We start from the raw sequence: 24166 nt of genomic DNA, 5'->3' as shown, positions 1-24166 counted from the left end.
CTATAAAAGTATTTCTTGCTGCTTGGAGAATTATCATACATTGTGTACTTACCCTTCTTAGTTTTCCTTGATAAACTTCTCCAAAAGCTCCTTTACCAATCAGCTTCACAAGAGTCAGATTATCAGCTGGACCAATCAGAATACTGGTGTCAAGGTCATTGAAAACAATGTCAGGGGCAATGTAGAGAGTGCGGGCTATCCCCTCTACACTCATCATGAACCGTGGGGACATGCTACCATGACTGGGACAAATCTCATTGTGGTCATTCAGACAGTTAAGTATGCACTTCTCCACAAGGAAACAATACATTCCATTTTGTCTTTCCCTGTGAATACGATGAAATTCAAAACAATCAGAAAAATATGACAAAACTCTACTGTATAACAAAAAAAGAGAAAAGTAGCACTTGGACTTGAAACTATGGCAACAGCAATAAAAAAATAATAAGCCTTGGTTTAGTCTCTTTTGAGGCAAGTTTAATTGCAATCAGCCTAAAACTGCAGGAGGAGTAACCTTTTCAATGAATTTCACCAAGATTTCTATTTTTTAGTAACCATGGCAACACCGTTTGTCAAAATCAAGAAACAATAAAGAAAATTGTGTCTTTTTCTTAGTATAATCTACTTAATATGAAGAAAGATTTCCTAACACAGACAAGAGGCCCATGGGCCACGTTGCTCACCTGTGCACATTGGTTAGGAAAAAAGCAGAAATCAGTTCAGTATTGAAAAGATTAAATATATAAGTGATCACAAATAAACACCCCCACCACCCACGGGAAAGGGGGGGGGGGCATGATTTGTTCACACTTGAATCTACACTAACTGAGGATGCTTCTATGGGTGAACTTGATTTACTTATACCTTTTACCCCATGTACACCTTTCACAATCAAGTGCAGGGGTGTGACTTTTGGTGTACACTGAGTGTACACTTTCTTACACCAAATTTAGGGCATGTGTTGAAAGGTTTAGCACTGAACCCAATATGGCAGAGAATGGTACAATTAGAAATTTAACAAATGATTTTATGTCATATAAAGGATAAGAAATCCCATTTAAGCTGTCTTTATGTGTAAATGATGACATTGAAATTATTTTTTTTACTATTTTAAATAATTTAGTCAATTCTTAATGCATTTTATATTTTTTCACTTTAAAAAAAAAATTTCAGCCCCACATTGGCAAGATACACCATGTACACTGCAGCTTGTACAATGCACTTGATTTTACAATACAACCATATACATCGGTGTACACTAGTGTACACCAAGTTAAGCTAAATCAAGCAAGCATTTCTTCAACTAATCATGGCTTTAGAATATTTTTTTTCAATATGTTTGATCTTCTTCTGTGGCCCAGTCCTACCCCCAGGGAACATGATTTGAAAAAAAAACTTGAATCTACACTACCTGATGATGCTTCTGAATTAATATAACTAATCATGGATTTGTTTTTCTTGGAAAGAAGATTTTTAAAGATATTTCCTATATATTCCAATGTAAAACTTTGCTCTCCCAAGGCCATCAAGGCCCCCGCCATGGCCACCCTATCCCAAGGAGGGGGGTCATGATTTGAAAAATTTGAATCAACATTACCTGAGGATGATTCCATATAAATATAATTAATCATGGCTTTGCTTTTCTTGAAAAGAAGATTTTTCCTACAGTATAAATTCCTATGTAAAAATTTGATTGTCCATTGTGGCCCCACCCTACTCCTGGGGGCCTTGTTTCTTGTTTTGAACAAACTTGAATCTACACTACCTGAGGATGCGTTCATCTAAATATGACCAATCACCGCTTTGCTGTTCTTGAGAAGATTTTTAAACATTTTACCTATGTATACCCATGTAAAACTTTGATCGCCCACTGTGGCCCCACCCTACCCCCAGGGGTAACGTTTTAAACAAATATGAATCTACATTACCTGAGGATGCTTTCATATAAATATGATCAATCATGACTTTGCTGTACTTGAGAAAAAGATTTTACCTATAGTTGAACTTCGGTATTTCGAACACTGATATCTGGAATACCATGGATATGATGAAGTGTTGTGGAAGTCCCAACCACTTAATCTTTAAGTATTTACTTTCAATATCACAAATCCTCGGATATCTCAAAGTTTTTTCTCAGTCCAATTAAGTTTGAGATAATGAGGTTTTACTGTATTTACACCCATTTAAAACTTTGATCGCCAAGAGTGGCCACATCCTACCCGTGTTTTGCATAAACTTGAATCTACACTACCTATGGATGCTTCCATATAAATATGACTGATCATGGCTTTGCTGTTCTTGAGAAGAAGATTTTTAAAGATTTTTCATATACAGTTGAACTTTGGTATTTCTTAAGTATTTTACCCTGGATATCTCGAATCATCGGATATCTTGAAGTATTTTCGAGATAACAATGTTTGACTGTATGTGTTCCCATGTAAAACTTTGATCATCAATAGTGACCACACCCTACCCCCAGGGATCATGTTTTGATCAAACTTAAATCTACACAATGTCAGGAAGCTTTCACATAAGATTAATCTTTTCTTGCCTTTGGTTCTTGAGAAGAAGATTTTTAAATAACCCCACCCAAATCTTACTTTGTTTTAATTATTTCCCCTTTGAAGAGGGAGAGGCATTCATGAATTTGAAGTAGTGATTATATTTCTAATTGATCTTATGAAAGTAAGAAATCACCACAAATAATTATGTAAAAAATATTTTTTTCTTCAAGATTCCATTGAAATCTGGTAGTTTTCATGAAATAACACCAATAGGAACAAGAGGCCCAAGGGCCTTAACGGTCACCTGAGTATAATACAACAATTTAGAAGTTAAATACACTGATAGATGAAGCTTTGTTGCCCTAAAGCAAGAGAAGTAGGAAGATCAGGATCAACAAAATAATTAGTCTAGTATTCAGTATCAAGTCATAAATTCTGTTCTAATCTGTCCCCCACTTAACACTATCACCATGCAGACTTTTAACAAACTATTGGTGCTTCTGTACTATTTTTAATCCCATATTAAAACCTCTAGCATTGACTGCTCTCTTATGGTCTTTGAAGAACTTTTAATAAGTTATTTTTGTCTCATTTTTATTTATCTATTACTTACAGGTCTACCTGATTTTTAAAACTAAGAAAGTACTTTTTTAATTATACGATAAATATTCTTGCATAATTACCTTATTCTATTAACCTTTCAAATACATTATTTACAGTGATTAATTATCAAAGGTGAATGGAAAAGGGGAATAACTTCTCTAAGTAGAATACAAATTAATAGAGCCCTGCGCAGGACCAGAATGCTTAGACAAATGGTCCAGATGTTCAAAAATCTGGAAGAAATACACTTACTTACATAATTTAAACTTTTAATCAGTTTGCTTCCGATATGCCCAGAAGCAGAGAAGAATTTCACAGGTACAATGCATTTTCACTACAGATTCAACAAAGCCTTACCCTAACACCAGAACCCAAGACCAAGGGTCAAGAAATTTACAAATTTGGAAGAGTTACCCTCATCATCAATACTATGGACTTCAAAGAATTAACACTTTTTGACTATATTATCACCCCCCCCCCCCCTCGTTATGCCAGAACCCCTGACCCTAGGACCACAAGATTTAAAAATTCTGTTCGAAGCTCCAATTTTCATCATAGCTAAGCAATTTATTTATCAGCTCAACACTAAGGAGCAGACAGGATTAATTAATGATTAATTAATAGAATTAATGCTTTTTCACTATATAATCAATAGCCCCCCCCCCCCCTTCAAGAACCCCAAAAACTGAGGCCATATATTTAAAAATTTTAGAAGAGGCATCCTTGCCCATCATAATCATGCACTTAGTTTGTTTAAATAATCTCCAGTAGCAGAGAAGTAGATTTTCAAAGAATCAATGCATTTTCACTATATAATCAATAGAGCCCCGCCCTAACACCAGAACCCCAACCCTGGGGCCATGAAATTCACAATTTTTGAAAAGGTCTCCTTATGCATCATAACCATGCACTTAGTTTGTTTAAATAATCTCCAGGAGCAGAGAAGAAGATTTTCAAAGAATCAACCCATTTTCAATATATAATCAATAGAGCCCCGCCCTAACACCAGAACCCCTGACCCTGGGGCCATGAAATTCACAATTTTTGAAAAGGCCTCCTTATGCATCATAACCATGCACTTAGTTTGTTTAAATAATCTCCAGGAGCAGAGAAGAAGATTTTCAAAGAATCAACCCATTTTCAATATATAATCAATAGAGCCCCGCCCTAACACCAGAACCCCTGACCCAGGGGCCATGGCTTTCACAATTCTGGAAGAGGCCCACCTCCTCATCATAACTATGTACTTAGTTTATCACCTTAATGCCCACGAGAAGAGAAGATTTCAAAGAATTAATGCATTTTCACTAGATAGTCAATAGACCCCGCCCTAACACCAGAACCCCTGACCCTGGGGCCATGAAATTCAAAATTTTGGAAGAGGTACTCTTGCTCATCATAACTATGTACTTAGTTACTTTATTAAATATCCAGGAGCAGAGAAGAAGATTTTCAAAGAATTAATGCATTTTCACTATATAATCAATAGAGCCCCGCCCTAACACCAGAACTCCTGACCCTGGGGCCATGAAATTCACAATTTTGGAAGAGGTACTCTTGCTCATCATAACTATGTACTTAGTTACTTTATTTATTACCCAGGAGCAGAGAAGAAGATTTTCAAAGAATTAATGCATTTTCACTATATAATCAATAGAGCCCCGCACTTACACCAGAGCCCCTGACCCTGGGGCCATGATTTCACAATTTTGGAAGAGACACTCTTGCTCATTTCAACTATGTACTTACTTACTTTATTTAATACCCAGGAGAAGAGAAGAAGATTTTCAAAGAATCAATGCATTTTCACTATATAATCAATAGAGCCCGCGCTAACACCAGAGCCCCTGACCCTGGGGCCATGAATTTCACAATTTTGGAAGAGGCACTCTTGCTCTTCATAACTATGTACTTAGTTTCTTAATTTAATAACCAGGAGCAGAGAAGAAGATTTCCAAAGAAATAATGCACTTTCACTATATGAGCTATATAGCCCCACCCTGGGGCCAGAACCCCTGACCCTGGGGCCATGAATTTCATAATTTTGGTAGAGGGCTCAATGCTCAATGCAACAGTTTGACTGCTTGATGTCCAGGAGTAAAGAAGAAGATTTTTAAAGATTGCATTATTTTTGGTGGTTTTAGCCCCACCCCTCAGGCCCCAGGGGGGCAGGGACCATGAAATTCACAATTTTTGTTCCCCTTCATCATAGATGCTATATGTCAAATTTGGTTGAAATTGGTTAAGTGGTTTCAGAGAAGAAGCTAAAAATGTTCAAATGTTAACACACAACGCACGACGCACACCAACGGACGAGAACGGATAGCAATAGGTCACCTGAGTGACTCAGGTGACCTAATAAAAAAGTTAATTAGCACTTTATTTGGATATTTTTTTAAAACATAACACTATATTTGGTAACAGGTTGCAGTCAGTGATTCTAAATTATCTATTTATGTAATAAAACCATAAACTGCACTGAGATTGCTTATGTAAGTGTTAGGTAAGCTGTATTTTACCCTTGTGTAAGTGACATTAGTGCAAACCTTATACCCCACGGAAATTACTTACGCAAGAACTAGGAACATGTACTTAAGTTGTATTTCACCTTAAGTGATCTCAGTGAAAACGAATATGATCGTAAGTCCTAGCAAGACCACTCAAGTTGGCAAAAGCCTGTTTTAAAAGAGCCATCAAGCTGCATCCATTAATTCAGATCACAAAGAATGCCTTACCTTTCACTGAGTGATGTTTCACTTCTTTCTATATCAGACAAAGAGACAGTTGAAGTGACGTCCAGATTTTGGTCAACACACTGCCAGAACAATGTAGTGTCATTCTTTTTCTCCTCCTTCACGACTTCAAAAAGACAATGAGGACATGGTATGACCCTGGTGATTAAGTATCTACCATAACAGTTCTGTACAAATCGAGATTCTCCGATCTCTGGATACCAGTCCTGCAATAGGTTATCAACATGCTCTGAAATCTTCACAAGGAACTTAGCACATGCTTTCTCATCCATAAAGACTTGTTCTTTTTTAGTGATTGCACACATCCCATGCTGTGATGAACTTCTGTCTGCAAAGGTAAACTCTATTGAATCACAGCAAAATCCCATCTCTAGTATTACACTGTTCTGCATGTCAATATGGGACCAGCGATTCTCTATCCAGCATTTCAACTCCGTTCTTTGATAATCACAAAATCCAGTAAGACCTGGTAGCACTTCTTTAATACGAAATAAAACGGCCTTATGATGCAGTAGCTGTATTCCTGTTTGCCATAGCTGCCAACAAGGTTCTTTCTGTTTAAGATAGGGGCAAGCATCTAAAATATCACATGGTATTGGGAAAAGTTCCTTTACAATGTCGTACATAGATCTATCTGCAAGAATCCTAGTGATTAATCTTGGCCAAAATCCACTGGGAAAATATGTCATAACATACAATCTACAGTGGGAAAAAATGACATTACTAGAGGGATGGCTGTTCACAAATGCCAAGGGAGCAGGTCTCTGGGAGACTGAGGTGTTCGGGCTACCAATACTGAATGAACCCGAGTGAGGTCTTCTGAATGTGTCATCTTGTAATGGAATCTACAAAATACATACAATACAGCATACTGTGGAATCATTTAAATTCGTGGGGGTCAATGTTCGTGGGCAAGCAAAATTTATTGGTTCATGGGGACGTTATTTCGTGGGTAACTCATATATACAGAAGATTCAATGAATAAATATGTTGACAAATAATTGTTCATGGGGATGTAAATGCATGGATAAGGGTGACCCACGAAATCCACGAACATTGATGATTCCACAGTAACACATACACATCAAAATACCCATGAAAAAATAATACAGCAGAGTTGTTTTATTCTCCAATTAAGATGGATGAGCCATTTCTAGTTCCTGTTGCAGTGATCAAAATTGAATAACCTACAGGAAAATGGCCTTCAACTTGTCAAATTGATAGTATGAGATTTTGGACATACATTATTAAATTGTTGGCATGACTGTAATGAGCAATGAGCCCTGTACAAAAATTGTGAATTTCATTGTCCTTGGGTTCAGACTTCAGGATGGGGCTAAACTGGTCATATACTGAAATTTATTGAACAATGTTCCTTATCTTCTTAACTCATGACCTTCAAAGAGAATGGGATAATGATTATAGGGTCCTCATCAAACTGTAAAAGTTTTGTCAAAGTCTAGACTAGGTGGACCCAAAGTGGTCATAACCTAAGAAACTCAGTTGACTGTTAAGGCCCATGGGTGGTCATGGTGGCACTCTTATCTTGAACGTATCAAAAATATTTTACTGAGCATACAATTTGGATCAAATTTTTCAAAAGCGTAATGTGTTTTCAATACATGTATATGTCCAATTAATTAGGCCCCATCCGAAGGCCTTAACCAAGAACCATGCAGATGCCATGAGTTTATTATTTTGCTAAAAAGGATCATGAGTAATATCGTACTATCATTATCATGCCAATATTTTGCCTGCTAGATGTCTAAGATTTAAGACATAATGCATTTTCAAAAAATGACCAGCTTAGCCCCTCCCTGAAGCCTGAACCCTAATCCAGGAATCATGAATTTCACAATTTTTGTCAAGGACTAATTGCTCATTAGAACCATGCCAACAGTTTGCCAGTGCTAGATGTCAAGGAGAAAAGATGAAAATTTTTTGAGCTTCATTAATCATGATGGTATTGGTCTATGGAGACAGGGATAAAAAAATTTACAATTAACATTAGATGCTATTTGCCAAAATTGGTTGAAATTAGTTCAGCTGTTTCAGAGAAGATGTTGAAAAATTTATGATCTACAGATGACACACAACAAAGGGAGATCTAACAAACAGCAAGCAGTTACCTACATGACTCAGGTGAATCTATAACTTAGAATAAATCCTTAGTGTTTAAAATTTTTTGCTCCACATTACTATGACTTGCTAATTCATGACATAATTCATTTCACTGATTTTGTTTAGATATTAATTTGCACACAAAATCCTAAATACCAACCATTATTAGTATACATATGTATCACTTAACAAGTTCTAAATAACCATTAATGAACAGATCATTCTTAATCATCTGAGAATTATATTAACCCCAGCTAGGTGCGTCTAACCTGAGACTTTGATTTCCGTTCTGGATTATTTCTGATATTAATTTTTCATGTACTTATATTTTGACCTTAAAATTTCTCTCCGTTTTGTCATACTCACGTCTGAGGCCATTAGGGCTCCGTTTATCATCAATACAAAGTTGATAAATTCATAAATTTAACTAAGTTTGTACAGAGTTGATAGTAAAGATATTCCGCATAACGGGAATTTTTAGTAACCCACTAATTTTGGTATTATTAGTGATGATCTTGGTAATGCTAAACACAGATGCTGCTAGCCTAATAATTCAATGACAAATCTTTTCTAAAGCTTTCTAAAGCTTTCCCTAAAATTGCTAAAATTTAATTATGCTTATACTAAATACCAACTTTTAGGATAAAATCACTAAATTTGCAGGTCACTAAAATCACCCTTTATACAGTACATAATTTCAACTGAATTTGTACAAAGTCAATTGATAGATAAGTTAAACTGATTTTGTACAAAACTAATAGGTGTACATTCAACTGAGTGTTTACAGAGCTGATAAATATGTAAATTAAACTGAATGTAATACAGATTTGACAGATATGCATTGAGTCTAGATACAGAGTTGATAGATATGTAAAATCAAATGAGTCTATATAGAGTTGATAGACACAAATTTATACAGATTTAATACATATTAGGTCTACTGATTTTGTGCAGAGTAGAGTTGATTATTGCTTTAAAAATTTGCACCATAACTCGAGATTCCTATGATAACTTTTGAAAATTGACTTGGAGATAGGTGGCAGAACAATACTATCGTTAGCAGTTCTTCCCCTGAAGCTCGACATAGTTGAACTTAATTGATGTGTAAATTCAACTGATTTGTTTGATCAGCAACTTTTATGATCTGATAAATTAGTGTTAAAAGTAAGTGAAGTCTATTGAGATTGTTCTGAGTTAATATTAGTAAACTGTACTGAGATTATTTAGAGCTGCTAGATAAATGAATCGAGTTTGCATGGATTTCGTAGATAAGAAGCTCTACTAAGTGTATATATTTTTTGCAATTCATATTTTCATTTTAAAAAATCTAACCTTAACATCTTCACTTTTCCTGATGCAGTTATGCATGTCTTGTTCCCTTGGTAACAGGGATGGAATCAACAGATGCTGCTGGTCAAACTCGAGGGCGAGTTCAAACTTGGACAGAAGCCCACAAATGTAATGCTCGATGTTCTCTGGCTGGAAAGAGGACTGCTTAAACAGAACATGTAGATTAGTGGCCTTCATCACACCTGAAAAATCAAATAGATCATACCATGATGGTGAACAAGTCAACAGATAAATACATACTAATCAATACTGAACTCTCCTTTTTTTGTTTGCCATGAGTATTGTGTATGGTTCCAATAATTTACTGAAAAGGTTGAAGAAACTTCTACTCTTCAAATGTACCAAAAATACCATCTAGAGGTCCATGAACCTTTACAGTATGTAGGACACATCCTGTGACTTTTAGGTTATGATCTGAAAACTAACACATAGTTTGGAACAGACAAGATCAAAGGTCTTTGCATATAAACCATTACAACATTCGAGAGACACCCCCTAAAAAGGTAGGGGTGAAAAAGACCCTTATAAACCTACCTATTAGTACTCAGAAAGGCGTAGATAAATAAACTGTGCATTATTTTGTAACACTTAACTTGATGTCTTTTAGATACATTGATGACAATGAACTTGGTAAATTATACCCAAGAAGTTTGAACAATCTGATCTGACCTTGACTCACAATTTATTTTTTTTCAAGGTTATGACATACGAGGAAAGTAAATTCACCATAAGTTGTGAAGTACCCAGCCTATAAAAGAAGAAAAAGTGTGGAATATAGTCAGAAAGGTTTTCTTCCTTTCTATATGTAATACATATAAATCAAATGCTGCATGATATCATCAGATAAACTTATATAAATCTGTTTATTTTCCATTAATTCATTGTTCATGAATTACATTGTAGTTGTTAAAGTATGGTGATAATCTTAAGCCTAGTGTTAATTTAAATCTCTCTGACGTAAGTCTTTCATTCAGGACCACATGCTTAGAACCTGCCATCAAGGTGTTACATGTCAGATTAATTAATTAACTTTGTTTCCGAATTTGAAAGTGATGTTTTCACTAAATATGTACACACCTTAACTTTTAAGGAATGTGTATTTGCTTTTGTTATCAAATTTATACATTATAATCACACAATTAACATCATAACCAATACAAGGAATAATTTATAACTTTAAAACAAGGATCACTTAGGGCCATTTTTGGTCCTGTAAATTTCTGAAAAATTAAAACTGCTCTTTTTTTGTTGAAAATACAATAAATTTCACTTGGACTCTTGGTGACTGCAAAATGTAATTTTCTTGCTTGCCCATGTATTATGACGTTATAAATTGCATCATTATCCTCAAATTCTGAAAATTTCTTCAAAAATGGCCAAAGATTTAAGCTGTTTTTCAATATTTTGTATACCGGTAGACCCCAATCTCTGATCCAAAATGTTCAATTATTTTAGGAATGAACTTAATAGCAACCCAAGTTATACATTGTATAACCTTAGTTGGGGCAGTTTACCCTTAATAAACCGCGAAGCAGTTTATAAAAAAAAGCATAAACTCTTCCAACCCAAGTTATACCAGTATAACTTGGGTAACTATTAAATTCATTCCATATAATTTAATTTTCAATTATTGATTATAGAAAATAAGACAATTTCTACCTCAAAAATCCCTTCAAATTGTACATATTTTAAATGTAACGTCAAGAGGATTGATACGTTTTTGACGCAAGTCATTGTGATGTAGGCAACACAGGTTATTCGATATTTATAAACTAATTTTTTTGTCCAATCAAGTGATGCATTACAACCAAAATTAAATTATATAATGAAAGAACTGTTTCAGAAGATTATAATCCATGTTTTTTTTTTTTTGAATCGAGGGGTGCTTTTATTCTTTGCTTAAGGTAATCAAATACATCCATTTTCTTCAAAATTCAAGAATACTGAATTTCACACAGCCGGTTTTTTCAATACCTGGACTATCAGGGGAAACTTTTTATGGGATATGAAAGCACTCAGTCTCTGCTTTAAATTGATGTGGAAAACACAGTCAAACTTGTGATAGAGGCCACCTCATTAAATTTCCTCCAGAGAAATTTTTCATTATAATTTACCTACATCCAGCATCTCCCTGTCTAACATGACAAGTAACCATCATTTTCTCTCCTTAAGCAGCTTAGGTCCCTAACTTTAGTGACTTTTAGCTCCATTTTTCAATAAAAAGAGTAAAAAAAAAAGTTTGGTTTTGCCCCTTCCTCCCAATTTACAGAGAGATACTTGCAGTATGTGATCTGGTCTCAAATAGAAACTTTTTAAAATAAGAAATACAGTAAAAGTAACCCTAGATTAACTTTGAAAGTGTATGATATTTGTTACTTTTTTCCTTTTAAAAAATCCTTGAGTTTTCCTTGTGATATCATATCTAAAAAAAAATCCATCTTTGGGCATAATCTTGTCGTGAGTAGTTTTAATTCTATGGTAAAAAAAAATGTTATAATAAACACATAAAAAAAATCTCGTTTGGGATTTTTTTTACAAGTTAAATTTACCTTAAAGGAATTAGAAATTAAAACAATTTGTACAAAGAAATATTAATTGAATACATTTTATTAATCAAGAAGAATAAAAATTATTCAAAATTATGATGAAGCACAGACAACAGGAAACAAGTTTTTCTATTTAGTATGTATTTATAAACTTCAAATATTGCTAGAATATGATTCAGAATCCCCGATTAAGGAGATTACCTGTTATATGAAACCATTTTAGAGAATTTCCCTTGATACATTGCTTAATACAGGTTTGACTGTACACTGAGCTAGTTTGGATCACATACTGGATGCTGCCAACATCCTCAACTCCCTCACCCCTACTGATGGCTTAATTGTTTTGATTGTTACACATAAGAAAGATAGTCACCATTTTGAGTGAAGTTGTTGACCTGGTCTACCGTCACAACTCGGGCTAGCTGATCACAGAGCCACTGAGGGTTCAGAAAATAACGATCCTTTAACGTGAGATCTTCATAATGGAACAGTATACCTGGAATTTAGGAGAGAGAAGTTACTTTTATTCTTAATTTCCAACAAAACTCAAGAGATATTTTTCAAGAAGTAAGCAATTTTGCATTCTGAAATAAAATGACTCCTGTCTGATAACTTTATCTATTAAATACATGAAGTATAAATAAAGGTTTATAACTTGTGCGTTTTGTGAAGAAATATTACTCACACATCACCTTTAGTTTGTCACTGTATAACCAGAGGCCTATAGGCCACAATGCTCACCTGAGTTACTTTAGTCCTGCTGTTCTATGGGAGATTTTCAAAAGATTTTTACATTTCCATGAAAAATTGTGACCACATATGCCCTTGCAGTTATGAAAAAGATTTTTTTTCTGCATACATGCATTATGTAAAATTTTATCCTGATTTTAGCAAACTCTAACCCAGAGTCCATATTTTGAAAAAAACAAAAAAATTAATCCACACAACTTGGGAATGTTTGCAAATTAAAGGTTCTTTAGATGATTCTTTAGAAGATTTGAAAAAAAAATTTCCATATAGTCCTTTTTTTGCCTCCCCCCCCCCCTATTTTATCCCCTATTGTGGTCCACCCTACCCCTGGAGTCCATGATTTGAACAATTTAGAACTTACACTCTCTTAGGAAGCTTTCACATAAGTTTCAACTTTTCTGGTCCAGTGGTTCTTGAGAGGAAGATTTTTAAAGATTTTTTTAAATATATATTTCAATGTAAAACTTTCATCCCATATTGTGGTCCCACCTTATTCCAGGGAGTAGCGATTTGAACAACTTAGAAACAAACCTTCTCCAAGAAGCTTTCTTGAAAAGAATTTAAAAGATTTGTCTTATATATTTCAATGTAAAACTTTCATTCCTTATTGTGGCCCCACCTTACACCAGGAGTACTGGGTAATGATTTGAACAATTTATAATCAACACTATCCAGGATACTTCCACTTAAGTTTCACCTTTTCTGGCCAGTGGTTCTTGTGAAGAAGATTTTTTAATGACTCCACTCTATGTTTGCCTTTTGTTGATTATCATACCTTAATTGGAAGAGGGCTTGGCCCTTCATTTGAAGAATTTAAAATTCCCTTTACCCAGGGATACTTTGTGCCAATTTTGGTTAAAATTGACCCAGTCATTCTTGAGAAAATGTTAAAAATATGAAAAGTTTACAAATGGATGGACAGCTAGACATACAGACAGACAGACAAACAGATGCCAGACAACAGGTGATCAGTTGAGCTAAAGCAGAAGCAATGTCCCAAACACTTAGTCTAGTAAAAATACCATTAAGAAAAAAAAATGGAAACAAAAACTTGTTGAATAAAAATTACTAGGAACATGTAAGACCTAGAACTAATCCCTTCACCATCTTAAGCAAGAGCAAGGCAATGCTTAGTATTGACTTTACCATTCTCATGTAGAAATCTGGTGGCTTGTTCCACATCCTCCGGGTCTCTAAATAAGGTTCCGGATCTTTCCATCATTTTATTCATTGTCTTTAACCTGAAATTTGTATTGTAAATCTGAGAGACTTAGCAATTTCATTTCCACTTTATTAGGTTGAATTTAGAACTATATTACACTGGATTTGTCCAAACATGACTGAACCCCCCCCCCCTCTGGGGGGAGAGGAGGGGGCGCAATCAAAGCATGCATTTAATAAAGTATACACAAAATCAACCCATCTGCAAGTTTGGTTTGGAGAAAAGCTGAAACGTGACCTATATGCTACACTTAAGTGGAGAATTTTTGATAGCCAAAACCAATTTACAATCGATCTCCATCTTATCTTGATATGGGCCTTGTTCTAATTAAATAAACTTGAATTCCTTTTACCCTATAAATGCTTTCTGTCAAAATTGGTTACAAATGTGTAATAGAGACTCTTGAGATAAAATATTGGGTACCTTTTTAAATTTTGGAAATGACAGATAAATGTGTTTTGAATAAAATTTAAAAACAAAAACTCCCTGGCTTAGGTGATCGAAAATAATGTGAAACATAAATAATGGATTCGCAGAGAATTTTCTAAAATCACATGCAAAAGCCCATGCTCCAACATCTCCAACAAAGAAAGCTCACAAGACCCACTTATAATCCCCTAAAGTATAGAAATGTGAGAGGTACTTACCAGATTAACCTTTACTTTTCATAAAAAGAATTATAATGTTTAAATATCATGTTCCACTTGAAAAACTGACAGAAAGTAGTCCAATATTTAGACTGATTTCTCAATATAGACATTTATGAAACTAAAGAAGAAATAAGGGTGAACAAATTCTACACAACAAGTGGAATTTCATTCTTTTGGGAGAAGGGGGGATGGTTGTGCTGGGATGGTTCCATTACTAGATAGCTCACTTGGTGCTCTAGAGAATCTGTCTGTTATACAGGGTTCAAACCCTGGTATGGTTTCATCTTTTTTTTAAACTTCTTATTTCATTTATTGTAATTTCTAGACAATAGACACATGGAAGTTAAATTTTTATACAGTAACTGGGATGTTTTATCTTCATATAGATATAAGAACTCAATAAATAAATGAAAGATCTATTTCTATAAGACATATGACATGAGCTTCATACATGAGTATGAAAATTTGTCCATTTCTAAAAAACATATATCATGTATGTAGATTTTTCCATTTCTATAAGACATAAAATATGTATGTAGGTTTGTCCATTTCTATAAGACCTATACAACCCCAGTCACATTTCCAAAAACAACCAACAGCTGATGGTTTTTAAGGCAAAAATGGGATTCTTCGGGCAACAGTCAGAAGTTCATTGGCCATTGTCTTGCCCGAATTTGATCTCTTTTTTGTTGTACGTACGTGCGTATGTTGGGCCCAGTTATAAGTTTTTTCTGCATCGGTGGCCAATTTCTTTAATTGAAGCAGTCATTAAATTGTAAGTTGACCAATCATCATCTGACCAGCAGCAGACACTTTGTCAAGTCGGTCATTGGTCAGTCGACATTTAGGTACCAGGGTATTGGGTTTTCTTAAATGTTGGCCGATGATGAAAATCAAACTGCAGCTCAGTGCTTGATGATCAGTCAATGGTTGGCCAATTTATAAATATTTAAACTTTTAAAGTTATTGGTGTTCCTAGGAATTAATGTGACTGCTCCGCATCACCCGATACTAGTGACGGCTGATCATGTTTTTACAGCTGACAATACGATGTAACCCAAGCTTAAATGTGACCCAGGTATAACATGTATGTAAATTTGTCCATTTATATAAGACATATGACATAAGCTTACATGTATGAAGATTTGTCCAATACTGGGTCCTTCTTTTCTCTGATTCGCTCCTCTGCCAGCTCTTGGACTATATCCTTCAGAATTAAATATTTCTTTGGGATTTTGTGCTGAAGCAGTTTTTCCTTGTTCCTTCCTAAAGAAAATTAGTGAATATAGTAATATAGGACAATTTCTTTTTAAGTACTTTATAAGAAATCTGCTCCAAAAACTTAAAACTGGGACGCTGACTCTGATGCCAAAGCCGAGGTTATTATATACATGTAAGCTCCCCCCAAAACTTCATTGAAGTGAGCTAAAAAAAATTAGCAACTGGTCCCCTGAGTGACTCAGATGATCTTATACACTACTCTTAAAGTGTACATGTTTTTTCCCCTAACATTATTATGTGCATTTTTTTCTATTAAAATCCACTTGTGATGTACTCTTTCGTTTGAGCATTCCATTACTTTTCAGGAATGAAGAGTTTTGCAATTTACATTGAAAATGGTGTTTTTATGTACAAATTTCTTTCCCATGCCTCTTCTGGGGAATAAAGAAAAATTTTATCAAGTTTATATATAGTTAAAATATATTTTCATAGAATTCATATTAAAAAAAGTGTAGTACTCCTGGGGGTCAAACTGGGTACAATCTCTTTAGTAGTTGGACACTCAGTATCTCACTATGCTATCGAGCCTGTTGACGGATTGAGGATTTAAATAACTCTGTAACACTTTCTATACAGTTCTCTCTCTCTCTCTATATTAATAACTACTTAAATACGATAAATGTATATATACATGTACAATGTATCTTATTAAAATATATCTTTTTTCAAATATTGACAAACAATACTTACGAACATTTAAGACAGTAGATTTTAAGCAGGTCAGTATACTCTTAGCTTTCCATACCTTCAAAGCAATGGGCCTCAGCCCTTTAGGCCTTGGCTCCATTAATTTTAAGGAATGGATTGCTACTCATATACATTAACCCTTACAAACATCCCTAACCAAATGATAAAATCTGCACCTAACACCTGTCTTTCAATGAACTGAATCACCTTTTAACACCTGTGTGAAATAACAAAGTAATTTTCACATTTATATAATTACAAAAACAAAGAGTGTTTCATTAATAAAATCCTATCCTATCTCTTATAGAAGGAGTCTCAATTAAAGTTATGAACTTCCTGTAATGTACAGTTGTAAGATTAACAGGTTGATTAAATAAAAATTGATAATTTTTCTATACGGCATCTTCACGCCATAAGAAAGTCCCTCAATAGAGTGGACTTTGAATAGTACTTACTCAAGATTAAAGAGGGAATGAGATGAAAAAACACTTTTAAATTATTTACTTGGAACTTTATAAAAGACTGGAATTATTAATTAAAAGTAGGCCCACGGGCTGCAATGACATTTTTAGCAAACTTACTCTTTATGACATAGAAATATGTAGATGAATAAAACACTGTATTGTACCCATTTACTCATTAGATTCCATGATTTCTGCAATTTTAATATAGTATTTTGAAAGCTAATGCCAACCTTAAAAATTCTAAAAATTACTGTACCTGCAGTTGTACACAGTTCTGGCTGAATGCAGATATTCATTCAATGTGCTTTTGACATAAAATGTACTAAGTAAAAACACATAAATACAACTTTGATTTTTTTTGGTTTATCAGGTTATTGGCAAAATGGGAAAAAAAAACAAATGAATCTAAGTCAAAACAGTTTAGTAAGAACACCCCCCACCCCTGCTGATCCAGCTTGCTGATGCCTCTTGACATATGGGCTTGATATCCAAATTATACTGATAAATGACTTACTGGCCTGGACTCAGTACATATGGGCTTCACATCGAAGTTGTACTGATAAATGACTTACTGGGACTCTGGACTTCTCTTCCAAGTTGTACTGATAAATGACTTACTGGGATGTTTAAGCTGGAAGACTCTGTTGTAGATGAAGTTGACAAGATCTTTGACATTTTCTCCAGTTTTACAGCTGACATTTATCTGACCAATTACAACAGGTAATCCACATTTATCTGGTTCCTCCACTTTGATGAACTGTCTTTCAATGATCTCTTTCATATCCTCCTCAAATGAGGCAGGGAAGTTATTGCGAGTTCTCCTAGCGGTCAGAATGTCCCGGTGTGTCCCGATTATTATCACTGGGGAGCCTGGAGCTCTAGCCTAAGGATATATACAAATACGAGCTACTCAAAGGTGAAATTGAATACATTGAAATGCAAAAAAAAAAAAAAAAAAAAGGTCTGCACTGCACTCTTCTCCTTTATTTATTGACAATCATTACCCGAAACAACAGTACCTAAGATCCATCATTTATCACACAGTAAAAAAGTCAGAACGAATGGACCATGGGCCCATTGATTAATGGTGACTTGTAAGTTTTATAAACAAGAGGCCCATGGGCCACATTGCTCACATGAGCACATTGGCTATGAAAAAGCAAAAATCAGTTCAGTTTTGAAAAATTTACTGGAGGGGGAGGGGGGAGGGATGTTGGCAAACTTGAATTTCACATTAACTGAGGAAGCTTCCATATCAATATAACTTATGGCTTTGTTGTTCTTGAGCATCAGATTTTTAAAGAATTTTTCCAACATATTCCTATGTAAAACTTTGATCCCCCATTGTGGCCCCACCCCACCCCCAGGGGAAGTCATCATTTCAACAAACTTGAATCTACTCTACCTGAGAATGCTTGCATATTAATTAGATTACTCATGGTTTTGTATTTCTTGGGAAGAAGATTTTTAAACACTTTTTTCTATATATTCCTATGAAAAACTTTGACCCCTCACTTTGGCCCCACCATACCCCCAGGGGTCAACATTTGTACAAACTTGAATCTACACTACCTGAGGATGCTTGCATACTAATTTGACAACTCATGGTTTTGTTTTCTTGAGAAGAAGATTTTTAAAGATTTTTTCCTATATATTCCTATGTAAAACTTTGATCCCCCATTGCGGCCCCACCCTAACACCAGGAGTCATCATTTTTACTCTACCTGAGGATGCTTCCATATCAATATGACTAATCATGTCTTTGCTGTTCTTGAGAAGAAGATTTTTAAAGATATTTTCCTCTTAATCTTACGTAAAATATTGATCTCCCATTGTGGCCCCACCCTACCCCTTGGAGTCATCATTTGAACAAACTTGAATCTACACTATGTAAAGAAGGTTTCCTATAAGTTTGAAATTTTTTGGCCAAGTGGTTCTTGAGAAGATTTTTTTAAAAAGATGCCACCAAATTTTCACTATTTCTGAATTATCTCCCCTTGAAAAGGGGTGTGGCCCTTCATTTGAAAAAACTTAAATTCCCTTCACCTAAGGGTGCTTTGTACCAAGTTTGGTTAATATTGGTCCAGTGGTTCTTGAGAAAAAGATGAAAATGTGAAAAGTTTATGACGACAACAACAGACAACGGACAAATTTCGATCAGAAAAGCTCACTTCAGCCTTTGGCTAAGGTGAGCTAACAAGTGGTGTTTTTTTTGGGTTCTTTTTGTGTTGTTGTTCTTCCTCTGAACAATAAATTATTCATACATTTGACCTCTCACATTAAGTATCATAATTTCAGATATTTTGTCCTAATGATACATGTCTATTGTCTTACAAATATTATGACATTCAGTCTTGCTACTTTCAAGTGAGACTATACAGCACTACAGTGTATTTGAATCCCTGACCCCTGACCTGTATGCTAACTAGCCATTGCCATATTGTCTGAATGCCCTCTTCTCCATCTATTAACTTCCACATGACAAGGTATAGAGACCTTGGAGACAAAAAGTACTGGTGTGTTGCATAGTACTCTTTCTACAATAGAAAAAAAATTATTATTATTTTTATATAGTTTGACAAGGAACATAGTAAAATATTCTTAAATTACTTTGAAATTCAAAAATAATTTTTTGTAATTAAAAAATTTCAGCTCTGAAGAGCAAATACGGTATAATCTGACTCTCTTTTAGCTATTAAAATTGGTTATATAATGTAAAAGAATTAAATACTAAGTGCTAATCAATCAATATTTGTAATTATACATGTATAAGCATTGCTTGCATGTGTAAGATGTTACAAAATATCCTTATTTTCTAAAATATAAAACAAAGTAAACATTTTAAATTTGTACTTTTAAACTGTTTTTGATCTCAGAAGAAATGTGCATGTGTTAAGCATGCAGAAACAAACTTCCTTGATATATGTTTTGAAATGATTTTCATAAGATGATTTCATCTTTTAATTTTTTTTTATGTTTGCACTTTATAATCTCACAAAAGGGATCTCTTTTACAATTTATAATGTTTATTCTCTCACTGCATTCAGGGAGGACTTCAACAAATGTAAACAATCAAGAAAGATGGCAAGGTGGAATGCTACACAAAAATCTTATATAATGGATCTCTCATTTGAAATATGGTTTCAGCATGAAAAGATTGATATTAGCTCTTAATTATTTTATATTAACTTTTTGTATTTTTTCAAAGAAAATGTAAAAATCATTTTGTTTGCAAATAAGATGCTTTAGAGTTTAAAATTTGTTTTTATGAAAATAAAACACATTATTCATTCATTTTTTTTTAACCTATGGTTAAAATCTTTAAGAAACAAGTCACAAAGGGGAAAGATAGGATACTCAATCATATTTTAAGAAGAAATTGACATGTAATTGGTAAACTTTAGAAAACTTGCTAATTTTCAAATTTGAACCAATCCTGATCAAAATTAAACCAATCCCGATCAAAATCAATACAAAATTCTTTATTACTAATTTACTGCCTACATGTATCTCATACAGTTCCTACCGAGAAATCCACATAAAAGATAAATTCAATTATTTTGTAAACCACATTTCACCAAAGGAACCTTGTATTCTTGTTATATTATTCTAGTTTATATGATTTTGGTTGGAATCAGTTTAATTTTAATCAGGATTGGTCCAAATTTTGAAATTACATTTTTGCTTAAATTTTGCAATTTCAATTCAATTTCTTTATGAAATATAATTGCATCATATTTCTTTTCTATAGGTAACTTGTTTTTTAAAGATTTTATTCATAGGTTTAAAAAGTATTAACAAATTATAATTTTTATATTCATAAATTATTTTTTATTTAAAAATTTCAAAATTCTCTCTAACTCTTCTTAACATTTTTCATTAGATATTTGTATTGTGCATTTATTTACAGAAAATTTTAAAATCAAAAGCATCTTATTTGCAAATAAAACAATTTTTACATTTTCTTTGAAAAAATACAAAAAAATCATATAAAATAATTAAGAGCTAATATATCAACCTTTCCATGCTGAAACTGTGTGTTCAAAACAAATGTCTAAAAAATCCATTAAATAAAATTTTTGTGTAGCATTCCACCTTAATCATTGGATCAAATAATAAAAACAGTTATTGCTGTTTTTTCAGTCTATTTGTGATTTAGCCACCCTCAAGATTTAATATTTACCTCCCCCTTCAGACTCGGTGAATATTGTACTCCTCGGGTGGCTAAATCATCATAACAATGACAAAAACAGCAATAATTGTATGGTAATGACGTGCTTTTAAAGCTTTAAGTAAGAGGTGACGTCAGTCAGCCACACCAAGGAGTAAGAACTTGTTTACCACTGCAAAATGAAACATACTGTAAATGTCAAGCGTTGTGGGAATATAAACTTTAATGGATTCAAAAATGTTAACAAGGCAAAGAGTGGGTGGTAACCAGATTATGACAAAATCAATAACTTTTACTAATGCCACAGATGCATGGATCTAGGAAGCGGGTGGTATATTACCATCCCCCTCCCCACACCATTACCACTACTATGATATTCAGGGGGATAAAAAAAAACATACAAGTTACAGTAGCTGAGGCTCTCTTTGGTAACTATATGGTGAAGTAGTTAGTATATTCTTCCATTTAATATTGCAGACACTTTACAAAATCATTTGAAAAACTTCATTATGGCATAATTTATTGGGCAGAAAATAAAACATCAGATATATATACATGTAAAGCCTTCTTGCAAAAGTGCTTATGGCTGCAAATATGGGATGAAAAATAAAAATGATGACTACCTTGATATGTTCTGGTGAGAATTGTTCTCAATTGTTTATTTATACAGGACATAATTAAATTTTTACAAGTCAACTGACATCAAAGCACATGTGTGAAAAATTTACATGTGCTAGACTTCCTATATAATCAGTCACCTGTTACCATGCGTCGCAATCGGCGACTTCAATGTAACCGTTCTCAAAACAACAAGCTTTGTGTTCAGCGGACCCCAAAATCACTTTAAATTAACAGAGTTTTTCAATTTAACCAATTTCAATCTAAACAAGTATTTATTACAAAGAAACTGTTCCAGTTTTTTAAGGGAAACCAAATTCATTTCAAACTAACCGATTTTTTAAATAAAGAGTTCAATGTAAGTGAGTTCAAGTGTAAAGCCTTCCTGCAAAAGTGCTTATGGCTGCAAATATGGGATGTACATTACTTAGATACATATTACATTACAAGTTCAATTTTAAACTTAATTTCTGTTACACTCTTGAATAGCTTTACATAATTATTCACTTTCAAACCTCATGCAACATGATATTCCATAATCACAAATCAAAGAAATACAGTGAAACCTCGTTATCTCAAACTCAATGAGATCCAGAAAAAAACTTCGAGATATCCCAGGATTCGAGGGTAAAATTATTAATGAATAAGTGGTTGGGACTTCCAAATCACTTTGACATATCAACAGTATTCAAGATATCAGTATTTGAGATACAGGAGTTCGACTGTATATTATTTAATATTGTATCTACCGTTCACGGTAGCTCAGTTGGTAGAGTGCTCGTTTCATGATTTGGGGGTTGTGAGTTCGAATCTTGGCCGCGACTGACCTAAGTCAATAAAAAATGGGTAGCGAATGTTCCTTGGCCATGCGCTCGGCACTTTGAAGTGAAAGTTGCGGGTCCTTCGGATGAGACCTTAAAAACTGAGGCCCCGTGTCACGGCAGGTGTTGGCACAATAAAGATCCCTCACTGCTCATTGGCCCTGAATGCCGAGTAAAGGTCAAAATTTGAAGCTCTTCACCGGTATATGGTGATGTCTCTATATGAGTGAAAAATTCTCAAATGGGACATAAAACAACATATAATCAATCAATCAATAGTATTGTATATATAACATGAAAAAAAGGTCAAAAACGATGTTGAGTGTTATGACCCAACAATTCAAGTGTAGATGTTGGGTCAGGACCAAACAGTTCATTACTGGAGGTTGGCTGTTATAGACATCGTATTCAAAAAATCAAAATATTTTATTGAAAAGATACAATTATACCTATACTAAAAATATCTCATTATCACAAACTTGATGGGACCAAGGAAAACTTCGATATCTACTGAGGATATTTCAAGGACTTATACAATGTAGTTTTGAATTTATTTTCTAATTATCTGTATAAATTAAGATTTTCAATAATTGAAGGACCTTTGTGTGATCTTATGATGATGGTAATGCTGTACACCTCCTCTGAATCAAATTTTGAGGAAATACCAACTTAAACTATAATTTTGTTAATTTTTCTTTTAAAAAACATATGATATCAGCTGTTCAAAACTTCTTGTAATATATGCTGATTTTTTTGTCTTGGAACATATAATCCCATTATGATTTTTTAAATTAAGAATATCTTGGAAAATTATCAGTGGGAATGGTACATTGAAAAGTATACGACCTTATATATATATAAAGAAAATGCAATTAGGATGTCCAATTCAAACTGACATATCCACATTTGAGATTTCAATATTCAAACTACCAAAGTTCAACTGTATTTTCTATTCTCTATGTATGTAAATTTATGCCAAGCACAATTTTATAAGACTTCATGAAATTTTCATGCAAACATAAATGCTTATTGTTGCACCTATTTCCAAGAATTTGCAGATCCTTCTGATCAATAAGAAGGCTTACTAAGCAAAACAAACATAAACTTTAGGCATATTTATTGTTGAATTCTTATCCAGGCTGTTTTTAGGAATGACTTACCTGTCCCCCAAAGTCCCAAGTGCGGAATGTGACGGGTCCTTTTGACCATTTTTCTCCAATAACAATTTCATTGATGTCAATGCCCACTGTTGAGAGAGTGCCTCCATCTTGTCGAATACCGGTTGCTGATTGGTCAATCCTCTGACTGAAATGCTGGAGATGGTCATCATAAATAAATTGTACTTTTTTCAAATTAATTGTTGTTAATTTCAAAGGAATATATGATCAAAATATAAAATTAATCATATGATTATATATATATATATATATATATATATATATATATATATATATATATATATATATATATATATATATATATATATATATATATATATATATATATATATGTATGTATGTATGTATGTATATATATATATATATTCAGTTTTATTTACTTCTAATTTTGTCAAAAATTTACACACTGACATTCATTAAAAAAACAAACAAAAAACAAAACAGAAA

At 33.7% G+C, this 24166-nt stretch overlaps 1 protein-coding gene across 1 annotated transcript in view; it reads right to left on the bottom strand.

Moving 5' to 3' along the window:
* LOC133205657 (leucine-rich repeat serine/threonine-protein kinase 1-like) overlaps window positions 1-24166 on the bottom strand; it is an 89482-nt gene that overhangs the window by 38405 nt on the left and 26911 nt on the right. The window contains exons 8-16 of the mRNA XM_061341506.1: window positions 23702-23854; window positions 19346-19468; window positions 17550-17814; window positions 15633-15765; window positions 13774-13868; window positions 12251-12373; window positions 9314-9513; window positions 5843-6705; window positions 53-326 (exon numbers count right to left, since the gene is read on the bottom strand). Coding sequence (XP_061197490.1) covers window positions 53-326; window positions 5843-6705; window positions 9314-9513; window positions 12251-12373; window positions 13774-13868; window positions 15633-15765; window positions 17550-17814; window positions 19346-19468; window positions 23702-23854 — 2229 coding nt within the window. The remainder of the gene's footprint in view (window positions 1-52; window positions 327-5842; window positions 6706-9313; window positions 9514-12250; window positions 12374-13773; window positions 13869-15632; window positions 15766-17549; window positions 17815-19345; window positions 19469-23701; window positions 23855-24166) is intronic.

Source organism: Saccostrea echinata, unplaced genomic scaffold (genome assembly GCF_033153115.1).
Source record: "Saccostrea echinata isolate AGI-Se365-2 ecotype Australia unplaced genomic scaffold, CSIRO_AGI_Sech_v1 ptg000002l, whole genome shotgun sequence".
Taxonomy (NCBI): Eukaryota; Metazoa; Mollusca; class Bivalvia; order Ostreida; family Ostreidae; genus Saccostrea; species Saccostrea echinata.
The sequence above is the reverse complement of the archived record's forward strand: the minus strand, read 5'-3'. Positions and strand labels throughout refer to the sequence as shown.